The sequence below is a fragment of the Asterias amurensis genome, chromosome 6, assembly GCF_032118995.1.
Source record: "Asterias amurensis chromosome 6, ASM3211899v1".
NCBI lineage: Eukaryota > Metazoa > Echinodermata > Asteroidea > Forcipulatida > Asteriidae > Asterias > Asterias amurensis.
The window spans coordinates 4,443,466-4,460,700 of NC_092653.1; the positions used below are offsets into that span (position 1 = coordinate 4,443,466).

Below are 17,235 nucleotides of genomic sequence, written 5' to 3' on the forward strand. Positions count from 1 at the left end.
GCTCACAGTCACACTGACAGTAGCTCACCTGCCGGCTAGTGTATTTACTTTTTTAGTAAGTTTTGCGTGATAGATTTCCAATACTTTTCTTCACCATGAGTTTAAAGGTTTACTATGACCTCATGTCACAACCAGCGAGAGCTGTGGTGCTCTTCTGCAAAGCCAACAAAATTCCTTTCACGCCAAAGCCGGTGGCTCTTCGAAAATGTGAGTTAATTTTTTTTCTAGGGACGGGTGCCCTGCTCCCTGGACATGTAATGTAACTAATTCAGGACCACACATCTTTTGAGGAGTGGGCGGGGTATCGCGAGATCTGATTGTGATTATCTGCATTACTTTGCACAATTCATTTTTATTGACTCCTTTTTGTATAAGATTTTTTCACATTATGGCAAAGCCTTTGAATTTGTAAACAAAGTTGTGTATAAAAAAAACAAGTCTTTAGTTATAGTACTAATACACTCCGTCACTAGTATAAGTATAACTTTCAATAATTAAAGTATACCATGGAGGTAGCCCCATAAATCGGTCCAATCCATCCACTCTGTATCCTTGGCCTCTTTCGCTTTTTTGAAAACAACCATCTGCAACGGTCTGCATCGTGAAACTTACTGATCTAATGCTTCTGAACGAGTAGACAGCTCCGGCGCCTAGATTTGTTCAAACAAACATCACAGTTTTGGTAAAAAAATCAATAAATTTTGACTGAATTTTCTCATCGATCTTGCCAACTTGTTCATTTTGAAGCGTGGAAAGCCAAGGGTGCTGTTGCTCTAACTTGTTGCAGATGTTTTGGACATGTGGTTTCCAGCTGAGGTTTTTGTTGATGGTGGCTCCCAGGTACTTTACCTCATCAACGGTTCCAAGTGCAGACCCATGGATTGAGTAAGGGGTAGCTCCCAGAATGTTGGTATGTTTCTTGGAGATTCTGAGAACTTCACATTTGGCTGCGTTGAAAGGTATTAACCACTTTTCTTCCCACTCCTGGAGGTTGGCAAGATCTTTTTGTAATATAGTGATGTCATCTTGGGATTGGATTGGTCTATACAGGAGGGCGTCGTCAGCATAGAGGCGTGTATTATAACTAACACACTCAGGCAGGTTGTTGATGAATACTAAGAACAACGGGGGACCAAAGACGGAACCTTGAGGAACCCCTGATGTGACGCTGGCAACGTTGTCCTTTTTTCCCTCTAAGATGACTTGTTGGGTATTCCTGATAAGAAATCACGAATCCAAGAGAGTAGCAGGCCTCTGACACCATCGTGATGAAGTTTAAGTAGTAGATGCTCATGTGGAACTCGATCAAATGCCTTTGAGAAGTCTAATAGAATAGCATCGATCTGCTGCTTGTCTCGGAGTCCTCTAGCTAGGTCATCTACTGTAATCAGGAGCTGTGAGACGTAGGAATGCCTCTTTCTAAAACCAAATTGGCAGGCTGTTAACAAGTTGTTGAATTGTCTGGCTGTGGATGATGTGTTCAGTCGTCTTGCAGATGATTGAAGTGAGAGAATATATTGGGCGGTAGTTTTCAGGTCTGTGTTTGTCACCCTTCTTGAAGATTGGTGTCACGTCAGCTGTTTTCCATGCATGTGGAATCTTACCTTGATGGAGAGTGGCATTGAATAGTAAGCAGAAGATTGATGCAAGTTCTTCAGCTGCTTCTTTAAGAAGATAGGCTGGCAGGTTATCAGGACCACAGGCTGTGTGAGGTTTGATCTTTGCGAGGAGTTTCTTTACACCTTCGCAGTCGGTGGAGAATGATTGAATTGTTGGGTGCTGGCTTGTGCCAAGATCTGGTAGTTCAGTGGTATCCTCATCAGTAAAGACTAAAACGAACTGGTCGTTCAACATGTTGGATTTTATTGTACTGTCACTTTGTAGGTTGCCATCTTTCATCAGCGGGGCAACGCCAGGGTTCTCACAACGAGTACTCTTGATGAAGGACCAGAACTTTTTAGGGTTGCTAACTCCTCCTTGACACAGCACGTCATTGATGTGGGTGTTGTAAGCTGATCTGCAGTCACATTGCATCAATTTCTTGAGGTTCTTATATCTGGTCCAGTCCTTTAGTTTCTTTGACCGTCTAGCTCTTCTGAAGGCTTTCTTCTTTCTTCTGAATAGGGCTTTGATGTGGGGAGTGATCCATGGTTAACTGTACCATGTAGAAGACAGCTTGGAGGGGACCATCTTATCCAAGATATTGTGAAGGAAGATTGTGATCTGGCTCCACAGGTCGTCGACTGTAGTTTCAACAAAATTGGAAGAAACAAACTGGTTGCCAAAGATATTAATTTCAGACTTTATGCTGTACATGTCAGCCTTCTTCCATAAAAGGATTTTACGGCGGACCAGCTTTTGTCTCCTGGCATAGATATCAGATTAAGAACCATTACGTGATTGCATCATTATTGATAACTTATAAGTGGTTGAGGGAACCCGACAAAAAAAAGCAAAAGATTTTTATATCAATGGTGCTGGGGCCAAGGATACAGGGTGGGTTGGGCCAAGGATTAAGAGTGGATTGGACCAATTTATGGGACTACCATGGAGGTAGGTCTAATTCTACCTCCATGAGTAGCCCAGTAACTTGGTCCTGTACTTAATTTATTTTTTACTTTATCATTTGCATCTTCCTTGCCTTAAAAAGATGGTCGCCTAGCCTTGTGATGTTGTTAGGCAATTTGTTTTTAAAAATTCACGATTTTGACACAGAATGAAAAGGGTTGTGTCGATTGACCATTGAATTGGATAAGATTGATCTTGATTTATTTTAAAACTAAACTTTTGAGTCAACTTACTTGAAATATATCCATACTTGAATTGAATTTTTGAGATTAATTTCTTTCCTTCTTTTGAAGACGAGCATCAAAGTGAGGAATATGGTCTCATTAGTCCTTTTCGGAAAGTTCCTGTTATTCAAGATGGTGATTTTACACTGACAGAGAGGTAAGTTAAATAACTTTCTATATTTAATAAAATATTACATCCGTTTCATACATTTTTGTTACTGGGGTTAAATCTGCTGAGCACTGTTCTGTTGTAAAGATCAGGGCAAAATTTCATTCGTAATGCTTTGACGTTCTTGCAAGGGTATGGCAGTTCTTTCTTGGTAAAAAGCAGAGCAGTTTGTTTTTGGTAAAGGGCAATGAAGTTTTCCTTGGTAAAAGGGCAAAGCAATTTTTTTCTTTGTAAAGGGCAAAGCATTTTTTTTCCTCGGTAAATATCAGGGCATTTTTTTTCTTGGTAAAGGGCTACGCAGTCTTTTCCTTGGTAAAGGGCATAGTTTTTTTTCCTTGATAAAGGGCAAGGCAGGTTTTCTTGGTAAAGGGCAAAACAGTTTTTTTCTTTAGTAGAGGGCAAGGCCCTTTTTCTGTGGTAAAGGACAGGACAGTTTGTCCTTGTTAAAAGGCAAGGCAGGTTAGTTTATTTTATTTTTTTATTTTTATTTTTTGGGGGGAGGGTAAAGGGCAAGGCAGTTTTTTCCTTGATAAAGGGCAAGGCAGTTTTCCCTTGTTGGTAAAGGGCAAGGCAGTTTTCCCTTGTTGGTAAAGGGCAAGGCAGTTTTTTCCTTTGTAAAGGGCAAGACAGGTTTTTCTTGGTAAAAGGCAAGACAGGTGTTGGGAGGCAAAGGGCAAGTAATTTTTCCTTGATAAAGGGCAAGGCAGTTTGTCCTTTTGTACATGTAAAGGGCAAGGCAGTTTTTCTTTGATAAAAAAAGCAAGGCAGTTTTTTCCTTGGTAAAGGGCACCTCTATGAGAAAGTTTAAAATGTCTACCTCCTTGTTTGTTCCACAGTGTAGCTATCCTTCAATACCTTGCTGAGCGGTTTGACTGCCCGGATCATTGGTACCCTAAAGACCGCAAGGCGCGGAGCAAGGTGCAAGAGTACATGGCATGGCAGCACTGGAACACCCGCATGCATTGTGCAACAGTATTCATACAGGAGGTACAATCATTTGCTCGTGTAAATTCATTTAAAGGCACTGGGGTCGTTTTCACAAAGAGTTAGGTACTAGTCCTAACTTAGGACATGTCCTAGGAGATATTAAAAGCATAAGGCTAGTCCTGAGTTATGACCAGTAACTCGTCCTAACTCGAGATAAGACTAGTCTTAACTCTTTGTGAAATCAACCCCTGGACACCTTTGGTAATTGTCAAAGACCAGTATTCTCACTTGGTGTATCTAAACAAATGCATAAATTATAAAATAAAAATTCTGTGAAAATTTTGACGCAATTGGTCATCGAGGTTCATTTCATTCATTTCATTTCAAGACATTTATTTCCATTCTAACAGATAATCAAAATAGTAGTAACAAATAACAATATTGAGGAGAATTGAAAATGGGGGCGTAACCAGACAAGCCAAAGCTTGTTAGAGAACATTGAAAGAGAATATTTTACCCTTGCTGCACAAATTTGTGCGCTTTCAAATTCCTTTCAAAAAGGCTTCAGGCCTACATGGCTTAAAAATTGCAAAGAGCGTGGGTTTGAATCCCACCCGAGTAATATGCCTGTGATTTTTTTTGTCACAGAACTCTGGAAAGTGTTGAGTAAAAATTGCTTACACACATCGAACACGGTTAAAATCAAAATTCATAAATACCTCACACAGTTTCGCTATTCCTATTGGTGGAGAGCACGTTGCGTGGGGGTGTTTAAACCCTTGATAATGACCAGTGTTTATAACCGGTTGTGAGAGGATACTCCGTGCTAGTCTTGATGCAAGACGTATCTTGTTACGGGCGATGCAGGCGCTGTCGGTGAGTTGGCCGCGCTGTGTGTGAAAGGAAAACAGAACGTCTTGCACCAAGACTATACGCGCATGCGCACCAACGGAACCAAAAACTGTGTGAAATAGGCATGCAACACACGGACATTGCACATGTACATACCATGGAGGTAGAAACATACATCATCTCAAGGAAATCGAAGGAAACGGATAAGTTTTACAGAGTTTCTTACTTTATTACGCCTATTTCACGGCTGTTTAAAACCTTGCAGGATCGAATTGTCATGTTATTACATGGCATTTCGGCCCTGCGCTGTTTTAAACGGCTGTGAAAGAACTAGTTGCTACCCTTTTATTCCTTTGTGAATATTCTCTATCTCAGATGCAAATTTAACATCTATCAAAACATTCAATATCTTTGCAGGTGATTTTACCTAAAGCTACTGGCAACCCGCCAGATGAAGGAAAACTAAGAAAGCACGTCGCTGCAATGAACACCACACTCACAAACATGGAGAATTTTTTCTTGAAGGACACCCCGTATATCTCCGGACATCAGATCAGCATTGCAGACCTGCTTGGAGTGTGTGAGGTAATTCGCATTTTTGTCTCAGTTTTGGTCTCAGTTTTTTGGCTCGTAGCTTGATGTTTGCTTAATACCCAAGTCATAGTTAAAGCAGAGGCTGGGCGGCATGTATTTTTGAATGTTTCAATCGATTATTGTAGCGGTCCAACGGAATGATTTATATGTACACGCTTGGACACTTATCCGATCCAATGAGAATGTTTATATCGTTCCGACTTTTGAGATGTTCCCTTATCATTGACATCATTTAATTTGCATGGCACGCATGAGCACTAAATGACAGCAAATCGCACCATTTTGTATGGGGTTATGGTGGGGTGATGCAGACGCATAAATGCGTCTTAGTGCACATCTCTATGGCGTTTGCCAACCAATAGTGTCTGTACGCATGCTGAATGTAATTAGCATAATGTTTTGCTATTTTATGTTATTTAAAGTTTTCATCCATCCTGTTATTGGCACTTGCGCTGTTGGGTGTGGCTAAAATAAAGTTTAAAATTTTACAATATTTCATGGGAAGGGTCTTTTTTGCATTGATCATTCTGGTTGCACATATAGGTAGAGCAGGTAGTTGCTTCAGGAAGAGACGTCAGCGCCGGTCATCCAACCCTGAGAACCTGGACAGAGCGTGTTAAATCTGAGCTCCGACCTCACTTCGATGAAGTACACACCTTAATGCACAGTCTAAGGGACAGGAACAAGAAACACTAAAAGGATCAGCCAAGGCACCGACCGGCAGTCACAGTCACAATTAAAAGTGTCTTGCACGCTGCCATGACAGATATTGGGCCGAGTTCTCGATCCATTTATCGGCCGGTGTCCGGCAGGCACTTGTCTGACTTCCTGCCTAGGTGTGACAAACTGTGCGGAAACTTGTAACCTTCTGTTTGCCCAGCGCATCAACCGATATATTGGCGATCAGTTTGCAATGTGATTAAATGTGAATCGCTGTATCAGGTGATAAAGTTTGGAGTGACTCGATGCACGCTCATTTCCCTGATTTATTGGCGATTGGTTTGCAATGTGAATCGCTGCATCAAATTTTAAGTCAAAGTTGAGAGTAACTCGATGCCCGCTCAAAGTCAATTCCCAAAAATGTCCCAGCAGCCACTGACAGAAACAAAAACACTGAAAAAGATCAACAAAGGAATCTAAACCAAAATGTGCAAACTATGACATGGATGCTTTTCCCCCTTATCGCCTCAGGTGGTACAGGTTTCCGCTTCGGGTCGAGACGTCACCGCCGACCATCCCAAAATAGCGGCATGGATAAAGCGCGTCAGGGAAGAGCTCAGTCCACACTTCGACGAGGTCTTCACGGTTATAAACAGAGTGCGAGACATGAGTTTGAAACAGCAGAAATCAAAACTATGAAAACAGAAACGACATTGATGGATACATGGCCGTAGGAATTGGAGTGGAGTCCAAAAGCAGTCTGCTGAAAGCCCCACAATCTTTTGGGGGATATGATTGAAAAACATGATTTGACAATTTTTCATAATCAGAAATTTCCACAAGATACCATTGCAAGAGTGTGATATATCTTCAGTGAGGAACAGAATATTTCAAGAAATTCCTATTCAGGAGTAATTATTCTCCTAAAAATTGTCCTGTGGTACATGGCACTGCAATCTGCTGTGGAGGTGCATTCCAATACAGCAATACATTCATTCTTCAAAATGCCACAAATCTTTGTGGAATTCTGTGGAATTTTGTTTTCTAACAAAGTGAACTTAGTGTAGGGGGGTAAATATTAAATCAGATCAGGTCCAATCCTAAGAAACCTTTCTTTTCAACAAATTTTTTTTTCAATAATAACAATTCTATATCTTTTAAAGACAGTGGACACTATTAGTAATTGTCAAGACAAGTCTTCTCACTTGGTGTATCTCAACATATGCATAAAATAACAATCCTGAGAAAGTTTGAGCTTAATTGGTCATCGAAGTTCCGAGATAATATTATGAAAGAAAAAACACCCTTTCATACAAAGTTGTGTGCTTTCAGATGCTTGATTTCGCGACCTCAAATTCTAAACTTGAGGTCTCGCAATCAAATTCGTGGAAAATTCTTTCTTGAAAATTACGTCACTTCAGAGGGAGCTGTTTCTCACAATGTTTTATACTATCAACCTCTCCCCATTACTCGTAATCAAGAAAGGTTTTATGATAATAATTAGTAATAACCAATAGTGTCCACTGCCTGTAATACAAGTTCAGATGATAATAACTAACATTGCTTTGTCTACAGGCATCTCAAAGCACTTATTATGATTTGTGATCAAAATGAAAATGTCTAGTTATCTACTGGTGTAGCACCCTTACAGTTACATACATCGGACAAGTCATACACAACACCCGTCCAACGATAGGTCTTCTTGGACCTACTAGGTCTTGGACCTCAGTGAGGACACTATTCAAGCAGGATGAATATGCAAGAGGTGTATCAAGTCGTTCGGTCGGAGTTCAGCAAATATTGTTATTTTATGTTAAAAGAATAAAATATATATTTTGGTTAAATGCTGTAATTTAATTTTAAGAATTTATAATTATGAAGTGAAGTTAATAAAAAAAATTAAGATATCAACAACATGTGAAGTTGCCCTTGTCAGGAAAAGTTTATCAGTGTACGAACTATTAGTTTATCAAGACACCAAAACAGGTTAAACTATCTTACAACAATAATAATAATAATAATAATAATAATAATAATAATAATAATAATAATAATAATAATAATAATAAACATTTATATAGCGCCAAATCCATTAAAAATGCTCCCAGGCGCTTTACAACAACACAAATTTTAACCACAAAAACAAAACAAAAATTAAAAGGTCCAAAATTAAAATCCATAAAGTATGATCATAAAACAATAAAGATACATGTACAAGTAAAAAGATGAATATATAATCAATCAAACACATTGAGTAAAAGCCACCGAAATTGTTTGATCCAGTAAAAAACACAAAACATGTTATTACTGAAAAGCATGCGAATGATGCACAACATGGTAACCGTGTCGTGGCCGAGGGGATAAGAGCACCGAACTTAAACTCTGGTGTTTCTTTTCACAGTGTGGGTTTGAATCCCGGTTGTGACACCTGTGTCCCAAGCAAGGCACTTTACTGTAACTGCTTCTCTCTACCCAGGGGTAAATGGGTACCTGTGAGGGCAGAGATGGTTCTTGTGATAGATTTAGCTTAGTGTGCTACATATTTGGCAGCACAGGTTGTATACTCCCCAGGGAGCTGAGATGGTTTAAAGGCAGTGGACACTATTGGTAATTACTCAAAATAGTTATTAGCGTAAAACCTTACTTGGTAACGAGTAACGGGGAGAGGTTGATGGTATGAAACATTGTGAGAAACGGCTCCCTCTGAAGTGCCATAGTTTTCGAGAAAGAAGTAATTTTCCACGAATTTGATTTCGAGACCTCAGATATAGAACTTGAGGTCTCTAAATCAACCATCTAAACGCACACAACTTTGTGCGACAAGGGTGTTTTTTCTTTCATTATTATCTCGCAACTTCGACGACCGATTGAGCTCAAATTTTCACATGTTTTTTATTTTATGTTTATGATGAGATACACCAAGTTAGAAGACTGGTCTTTGAAAATTACCAATAGTGTCCACTGTCTTTAATGAATGAAATGGCCCAGTGATCAGGGTAATCATGTTGGAAGCGCTTTGAGACATACAAATAAGAGTTATTATTATTAACTGTGAAGCGAATGTGACAGCCTAGTATTACTCTTGTTATTTTATTTTACAACACCCCATACAGATATTCTTTCGAACTAAGCAGCATAGGTCAGAGGTTCAAGCCCTGTTCTTAAGTCTATTTTTGTCTCTGATCATCCATAACAGTAGACAAAATACACCAGTTGAGATTGTTTGTATTGTGTTGATGTGTAGGTATGTACATTCAAACCGGGGACCTATATACATGTATTAACAAAGATCAACAGGGTCCACGGTTCGGGAAAGGTCCACAGTTGGAAAATGTGTACAAACCAATGGGAGCTGTTGCAAAAAAGAGTGACAATAGGAGGTCCACGGTTGCAGGCGTACACAAGTTTTGTGTGAGTTGACTCTTTAACAGGGGATACTGCTGTCGTTATGGCGGCAGCCTCTTTGCCAATGTAAAGGAAAGATAAAGAAGGGTGTACAAACCTATGTAAATATAGCAACCAAGAGTTAATACTAAACACTCAAGGGATACAAAAAAAATATTTTAGCCTCTCGTGCCTCTTGAAAACCAATCAGATATCATTTTCAGATAACTGAACTTCAAACTAATATTATTATTATTATTTGTATACCAAAACTTTTTTAATTTTTGGTAGGTAAGCCATTTGGAGTGTTTGCTTATTACCCAAGAAAAACATCAAATGTTTGTTTTTCCCCAAAACTGACTCCTGCCACTTTCCATGAGGCATTTACCCCATCATATAGCCAAATAGTACAACTTTGAAACCTAAATTTATAAAATCTCCTCAATCGTTGTAGCACAGAACCCCCAGATTCGGATAGGTTGTTATGCTTATACACGAAATATTAATTGCATAACCTCAAAAACGTTCTTGAAAAAAAATGAGCATCTTTGCTGAAGAAAGAAAAGTTACACCGAACATCATGCGCAAAATTAATGTACACCATTGTATTCAACAGTTACCTTGCTGCCCTTACTTTGTTTCGATCTTGTTATCAAATGATGTTTTTGAACTCTCATATCAGTTGACATGAGATAATACAAGAGCGGTTAGGTACTGTTTTACTGTCAACATGCTGTAGGAATAAAAGGTTGCCACAATCTTCAGCTGGATTGAATGGCAGCCGATTTCACGTAAAATTTGCACCACAAATTTTGGATCGATTTCAAAAAAGTACGACCACGTGCCATGCTGAAATTGGCGCAAGTCTGAAAGTTACATCACAAAGTTTACTTTTATTGTGTAAAAGCATGGAGGTAGACAAGGCAGTACTTTATTGCGCAAGTAAAAACATTTATATTCATTTATAACTTCATTAGGCCTATAAACGTATATTACAACCAAATTCAATTTCACTTAAATATTTTGATAGGACGGTTTCATGTTGTCTAATTAGGCTGACAGGGTTATTTACTGTCGATGAAAAATACTTAATAAGTAAGTTCAACGGGCCTAGGCCCCTGCTGGGAATGGTAAAATTTACTCTTCATATTGCATTGGTAAACTAAATAATTCGATCTGTGGGTTTCCTCACTTATAGGTACTTCCAACAAACAAGTTTATAGGTAATTAATTGACACGATATCAACATTTTGTGTGTGTGGAAAACTTCAGGAAGAGTAAATGATTATTATCTCTGGAGTGTTGCCAGACTTTAAAAAAATAATTAAATATTGATGGGAACAGTCAATATTTGAATTCATTGGGTTTTCTGTTCTGAAGCAAATTCACCTACAATTCACTGAAGTTCAAGCACATTATACATACACATTACCATGCGGCACCGGGGGAAAGTCTATATCAACCCCGGTACAAACTTTTTGAACGTTGGAACAACAACATGGTCATAGTTGATTCAGCAGGTTGTTTTGCTGCCAAAGTTCACTCGTCATGTATCACGAAAGCCATTTTCTATAGCCACAATTAGATTGCACACAACATGGCGCATATAGCGCACAACTTTCGTAAGTCGGCTGCTTACTTTTATTGAACTCTATTCTACCTCCATGATATAATTAATCATGAGTCTAGAAGTCTACTACGACCTCTTTTCGCAGCCTTCAAGAGCTGTGGTGCTCTTCTGCAAAGTCAATGGGATTCCGTTCATCCCCAAACCGGTGACTCTTAAAAAATGTGAGTACTTTTATTTTAATACTTTTTTTCCACCATGATCCCTGTCGGGATATCTGTTCACTTACTCTGGTTGTAAGGGTGGCTGCACCCCCCTATATGAGGGTGAACCGATACCCCTGTTTCGATTGGTTGTCAAAGTTGGGTCGTGTGTCAGGTGGTCACCTTGACCACTTCGTCCATTTACAACGTACGAAGTGACATTTTGACACTATGATTTGACACTATGATTTGAATATTATGGTCCTTTCTACCATGATATTTTTTGAAAACTTTCCGTATCCTGCCACCCACGTGGGGTTCGGGATACCAAAATACCATTTTATATAATTTTATTAATGAAGGAAAAAGTGGTGCATGCAAGAGTATGCTCTTGGTTTGAACTGAGGGCACAGCCACAGAGCCTTGAGTCTTCTGATAGTAGGACCAATGGGCACTTCTTTTTGAGGTTGCCGCAAAGGGCACCAACCAATGCAAACAATTAAGACGCACCACAGCAATTGCTGTCGTGTACGTGGGTTATTTCAAAATAAATGGAGGGACAAAATGCATATAAATGCCCTTGTTCAGTGGGCTTTGCCTGGACTTCCAAGCAGTGGCCAATTTAGGCCATCTGAATTGGCGGCTACATCACCGGCTACAGCTGTTGCTAAATGTGTTGCCAAGAACGGAGCCAGAACTGGACTAGCCATAGTCGTGTCATGGCCGAGTCGTGTCATGGCCGAGTTAAGAGCACTGGATTCAAGTTCTGATGTTTGATCAGCAGAGTGTGGGTTTGAATCCCGGTTGTGACACTTGCTACGTAAATTGGGGAGGTAGTGCTTTCTCCTCTACCAGCCAGGCTTCGGACTGAAGATGACCCAATTGCCTACATCTGTATGGACTGTAAAAGGGGTAACCCTGTTTAAGCCCTAGGAGTAGGTGGCAAGGGCCTCTGGAAAAGTAATTGTAGCCCACACCTTGTGGTCATCAGGACTTGTTTGTCTGGCGACTTGCATTTAACAAAACATTTTAAAAAAAAGCTGTAGCCGCCAATACGGACCCGGCTCAATACCCACTTGATGCAAATTCAAAAGTTGAGTGTTCAGAAGTCGCCCAGCCAGACTCCTTTTTTTTATGTCTGTTGTGACTCGGTGCTCCATTGCCTGTTTATCTTGTTATTTTGTGTGGTTATTTCTTTGATACTACTAACTATGATTTTAATTGTTCCATTGTTTGAGTTTTAGTAATCTTATTTTGTGCTCCATTTAAATACTTGCTTTAAAAAAATTTATAGGCATGTATTTTTAAATGCAACTTTCCAATTCCAATTGTGCTCTGTACATTTTGTACATTTTTGTAAAATGTTTTTGGTTAATTCATTGACATTACTATTAATTTTGTCCATTTGTTGGAATTTTAAATCCAATTTGTCATCAATTTGTGTGATACTTGATATGCTTCTATTTTTGTCCTTGTTGAGCTGTTTTATTTTTATGAAAGAAAATGTTGGTCTCCAAGGTTGGTTTCAAGTGTGATATTTTATTTTGGCATGTGCAGGCCTTTAGTTTCATCTTTGAAAGAGTATGGCAATTTTCATTTTGCAAATCCCTTGTGAAAATCTTAAAGTCTATGGGAATATTTTAAAGGGGCACCGAGGCCAAGAGACCAGGGGCAACAGGGCCATTACCTCCGAGGCCTCTATGTTATTTAAAGCCATTGGACCCTTTCGGTAAACAGTATTGTCCAAGGCCCACACTTTGTGTACCACAACTTCTATACCAAATAACAAACCTGTGAAAATTTAGGCTCAATCGGTCATCGGAGTCGGGAGAAAACAACGGAAAAACCCACCCTTGTTTCCGCGCGTTTTGCCGTGTCTTGACATGTGTTTAAAATAAATCCGTAATTCTCGTTAACGAGAATTTACATTGTTTTGCTGTTTTCTCAAAAAGTAAAGCATTTCATGGAATAATATTTCAAGAGAAGTCTTTCACCATTGCCTTCTGTAAACCCTGTAAGTTATTTGTAAATCTGTGAACTTTTTTTTTTCTGAACCGAAAGGGTCCAATGGCTGCATGTGTGTTCCATGGAGCAACCATCTTGAAATGAGGCCAGAAGGGTAAATTAGTCTGATCCCAATAGATGTTAAATTTGCATCGGGATAAAGAATATTTTTTCTTTTTTTTTACCCATACACCGATGTGTGTTAGTACTGTATATATCGTTGCGGTGCCCGCTGCTAAAACATAGGATTCGAAACTGCCTCTAGCTACCGGGCAACCTCAATAGTCTAGTTGGTTAGACACTGCTCTAGAATTGCAAGGGTCGTGGGTTCGAATCCCACCCGAGTAACGTGCCTGTGATATTTTTTTCACAGGACTTGGGGAAAGTACTGAGTATACAGTACTAACACACATCGGTGTATGGGTAAAAAAAAAAAAAAAATTAATAGTCTGATCCTGTTTGGTGGTTGGCTATGAGAACTTTATACTCGTTTACTAATTGAACATATTGTAACATGACCGAATCTTAATCCTTTTTTTCTCTGTTTTTTAAAGATGAACCTTTAAGTGGTGAATATGGACTCGTTAATCCATTCAGGAGAGTTCCAGCTATCCAAGATGGTGACTACATCCTTACAGAGAGGTGAGTTAGGGGATGTCCAAAGAGTAATTTGTGCAATTTTACTACCTCGAATGGGGGGGGGGGGGAGCGCAGGGCAAGGGTTCTGAGGGGGGGGGGGATCCAGCTCCCTCCTGCATGCCCCCCCCCCCCCCCACCAAATAGATTTGGAGTGTCTCTTGGTCGACCCAAATAAATTTCAGAAGGGCGGACTTATAACATTTACATTTGCTCGACTCATGACAAGATCGACGGGACGACGTATGAAACGAAGACGTTCTGAAAGACTGCAATTGTTGATCTTTTCTACTTTGAGCGCGTCCAGTCGCTCGATGACTGTTTCAGACGTCAAACTTGTCAGGATTCAGAATTTGGTTTGGCGGGACTCTGGAGCGTCTGTCTGAAACAGTGTTACTGTGCCCTCTCTACTGGAGGCTGTGTTCGTTATAACTCGTTCAAAAATACTGCAATAGTCAATCTTTTGCGACTTCTAGCATGTCCAGTCGCTCCTTACTGTTTCAGGCGTCAAACTTTTCAGAATTCAAAATTGGTTTGGCGCGACTCTGGTGTTACCCTCTACGGGAGGCTGTGGGCGTTAACTCTTGTACACACAGACTGCCACAAAGTCAGAGATGCCAAGTCAAGAGGCCAGCTATGCGTGAGATTTTTAAAGTCTGACCCCCCCCCCCCCCCCTGCATCGTCGTTATTTTTTATTGTTTTCCCGGTCTGGCCCCAATGCGTGAGAAAATCGGTGCTGTGCGTGTGAGCTAGTCTTGGTTCCAAGACCATTGGTGTTGCGCGGTCACTATGCACGGCAAAAACTGTACACGCTTGTAATGAACGAACGCTAGCGGGCGCTCTGTTTCTCTGATTTAGATCTCACCATTTAGATCTCTTGGTGAGCACAGACATGGTGAGATCCGGAAATTAGAGAAACAGAGCGCCCGCTAGCGTTCGTTCATTACAAGCGTGTACAGTTTTTGCTGTGCATAATCGGAACGTTGGTTGTGTGTGACCGCGCAACACCAATGGTCTTGGAACCAAGACTACGTGTGAGCGTGAGACAGAGCCCAAATGCGTGAGTCTCACGCCTAATGCGTGAGACTTGGTAGGTCTTCAAAGTACCGGAACAAACTTGCTAAGCGCAAGTATTACTCTACAGAAACAGGCTACTAGCCAAAATTAAGTTAAGTTTACTTTGTTGTGACTGTGACTGGTGCCCCACTCACTTTTTGCTTATAGCAAAGAAAGTTGTCAATCTGTATTTTTTGCTTATAATAACAGCTTCATAAAATTAGGTCGTAGTGAATATTTTAAATCTCTGAAAATGAATCTGAGACCTTCCCCTCATTCCTTGTTCCTCCAACAGTGTAGCGATCCTTCAGTACCTCGCTGAACGGTACCACTGCCCTGATCATTGGTATCCAAAGGACATCAAGGCACGGGGTAAGGTGCAGGAGTACATGGCATGGCAGCACCTGAATACTCGAATGCATTGTGTAGCTGTCTTTGTGCACGAGGTATGTACCCATTTGCTGGAGTTCAATTTATGCTTGCTTCTTTTGGGCTTTGAGTTTCATCTTTGAAAAGGCAAGGCCATTTCCATTTTTAAAAGGGCACTCACTTTGGAAGATCTTAAAGTCAATGTAATTTTGCTGTATTTGCTTACTCTTTAGCTTAATGTTTATAATATCTTTTAAAAAATACTGTACAGCGTTTTTAGATTTTTTTATGTAAGACGCTTTATCAAAACTAAATAATTATTGTTATTATTATTTCTATGTTATTCTTTTAGAGGGACACCAAGGCCATGACCAAGGCAATTAAGGGCATGAAGTTCCAGGCTTGTTCTTTCCGTTTCAATATTAAGATTAATATGAATTAATGTTGATGCATATGAACCCTCTCAATCATTGGAAAATGAATTTTGTAACCAAATCAACTTACTAGGCCCTATTTGATGGGAGACTTTTGAATGGTAGGTGGCAGCAGACCTACATGTGCCCGGTTAAAGGCAGTGGACACTATTGGTAATTACTCAAAATAATTATTAGCATAAAACCTTTCTTGGTGACAAGTATTGGGAGAGGTTGGTGGTATAAAACATTGTGAGAAACAGCTCCCTCTGAAGTGCCATAGTTTTGGAGAAAGAAGTAATTTTCCACGAATTTGATTTCGAGACCTCAAGTTTAGAACTTGAGGTCTCGAAATCAACCATCTAAACGCACACAACTTCGTGTAACAAGGGTGTTTTCTTCTTTCATTATTATCTCGCAACTTTGATGACCGATTGAGCTCAAATTTTCACAGGTTTGTTATTTTATGCATATGTTGAGATACACCAACTGTGAAGGCTAGTCTTTGACAATTACCAATAGTGTCCACTGCGTTTAAATGCCATTATTTATGTTGTTCTGAGCAAGATCAATGGACGTAACCTGCTTGGTCTGCTGCAACCTAGAGTCCCCAAAAGTCCCCCAATGTGACAACATTTTCTCGTCCATCATCAGGGTTAAATTTCTTGGAGCTGCTGAGTTTCTTCAGAGTTTTCCGTTCAAAGACTTTAAAAGATTTTATAATTTTCTTCGATCGCAGTTTCTAAGAATAATCTTTGATCTCTCAGCTCTGTTTATAAACTTCTGTTCAGGTCGTTCTCCCCAGATCTACTGGAATTGCCCCAGACAAAGGGAAACTTCATGAGTATGTTGAGTCGATGAACACCACACTGACCAACATAGAGGATGTCTTCCTTCAGGACACCCCGTATCTCAGAGGGGATCATATCAGCATTGCAGACCTCCTTGCAGTCAGCGAGGTCAGTAGATTTTTTATTTTCTCCAAACTGTGAGTTTTGGGAATTTTATAGGAATTGTTTAGGAATTGTATCCCAACATATGCATAAAATAACAATCTGCAAATTTTTTAGCTCAATTGGTCATATCAGTTGCAAGAAAATAATGAAAGAAAACAAAATCTTGTTGCACAAATTTATGTGCTTTCAGATGCCTTGTAAAAGACTTCAGGCCTAAAGTCTTTTCATATTTGAGTGAGAATTTACCTCTTTCTCAAAAACTATGTTACTTCAGAGGGAGCCAGTTCTCACAATGTTTTGTTTTATCAACAGCTCTCCATTGCTCGATACAAAGTGAGCTTTATGGTAACAATTATTTTGAGTGATAACTAATAGTCTCCAGTGTCTTTAAGAGTGATTACCGAACGTATGACAATCCCTTTTAAGGTACTTTGATACAAGCGCCTAATAAATGTCTAATGTTATTATCACTGCCTCAGGTGGTACAAGTTTCTGCTTCGGGTCGAGACATCACCGCCGACCATCCCAAACTAGCGGCGTGGATAAAGCGCGTCAGGGAAGAGCTCAATCCACACTATGACGAAGTCTTCTCCCCTCTCAACAGAATGCGCGAGATGAGCCTTAAACAACGGAAACCCAAGCTTTAGATTGG

General features: G+C 39.9%; 2 protein-coding genes across 3 annotated transcripts; both read left to right on the forward strand.

Annotated features, from left to right (window-relative positions):
- The first annotated feature begins 3 nt into the window (after positions 1-3).
- LOC139938256 (glutathione S-transferase theta-1-like) lies at positions 4-7,894 on the forward strand. 2 transcript variants are annotated; one of them, XM_071933669.1, is made up of 5 exons: positions 4-207; positions 2,862-2,949; positions 3,798-3,948; positions 5,158-5,325; positions 6,526-7,894. In XM_071933669.1, exons 1-5 carry the CDS (start codon positions 96-98, stop codon positions 6,691-6,693), a joined length of 687 nt encoding a protein of 228 aa, XP_071789770.1. In that variant the 5' UTR covers positions 4-95; the 3' UTR covers positions 6,694-7,894. The 2 variants fall into 2 exon arrangements, with proteins under 2 accessions (XP_071789770.1, XP_071789771.1); XM_071933670.1 differs by having other exon boundaries at positions 5,878-6,668.
- A 3,044-nt stretch (positions 7,895-10,938) lies between these two features.
- Positions 10,939-17,231, forward strand: LOC139938258 (glutathione S-transferase theta-1-like). The gene is made up of 5 exons (XM_071933671.1): positions 10,939-11,169; positions 13,707-13,794; positions 15,141-15,291; positions 16,419-16,586; positions 17,063-17,231. Exons 1-5 carry the CDS (start codon positions 11,058-11,060, stop codon positions 17,228-17,230), a joined length of 687 nt encoding a protein of 228 aa, XP_071789772.1. The 5' UTR covers positions 10,939-11,057; the 3' UTR covers position 17,231.
- The last annotated feature ends 4 nt before the right edge of the window (positions 17,232-17,235 follow it).

Coding starts and splice junctions, on each gene's coding strand:
- LOC139938256 (XM_071933669.1), top strand. CDS start 96: ATGAGTTTAAAGGTTTACTATGACCTCATGTCACAACCAGCGAGAGCT. Junction 208..2,861: donor GCCGGTGGCTCTTCGAAAAT/GTGAGTTAATTT, acceptor CTTCTTTTGAAG/ACGAGCATCAAAGTGAGGAA. Junction 3,949..5,157: donor CAACAGTATTCATACAGGAG/GTACAATCATTT, acceptor ATATCTTTGCAG/GTGATTTTACCTAAAGCTAC.
- LOC139938258 (XM_071933671.1), top strand. CDS start 11,058: ATGAGTCTAGAAGTCTACTACGACCTCTTTTCGCAGCCTTCAAGAGCT. Junction 11,170..13,706: donor ACCGGTGACTCTTAAAAAAT/GTGAGTACTTTT, acceptor TGTTTTTTAAAG/ATGAACCTTTAAGTGGTGAA. Junction 15,292..16,418: donor TAGCTGTCTTTGTGCACGAG/GTATGTACCCAT, acceptor ACTTCTGTTCAG/GTCGTTCTCCCCAGATCTAC.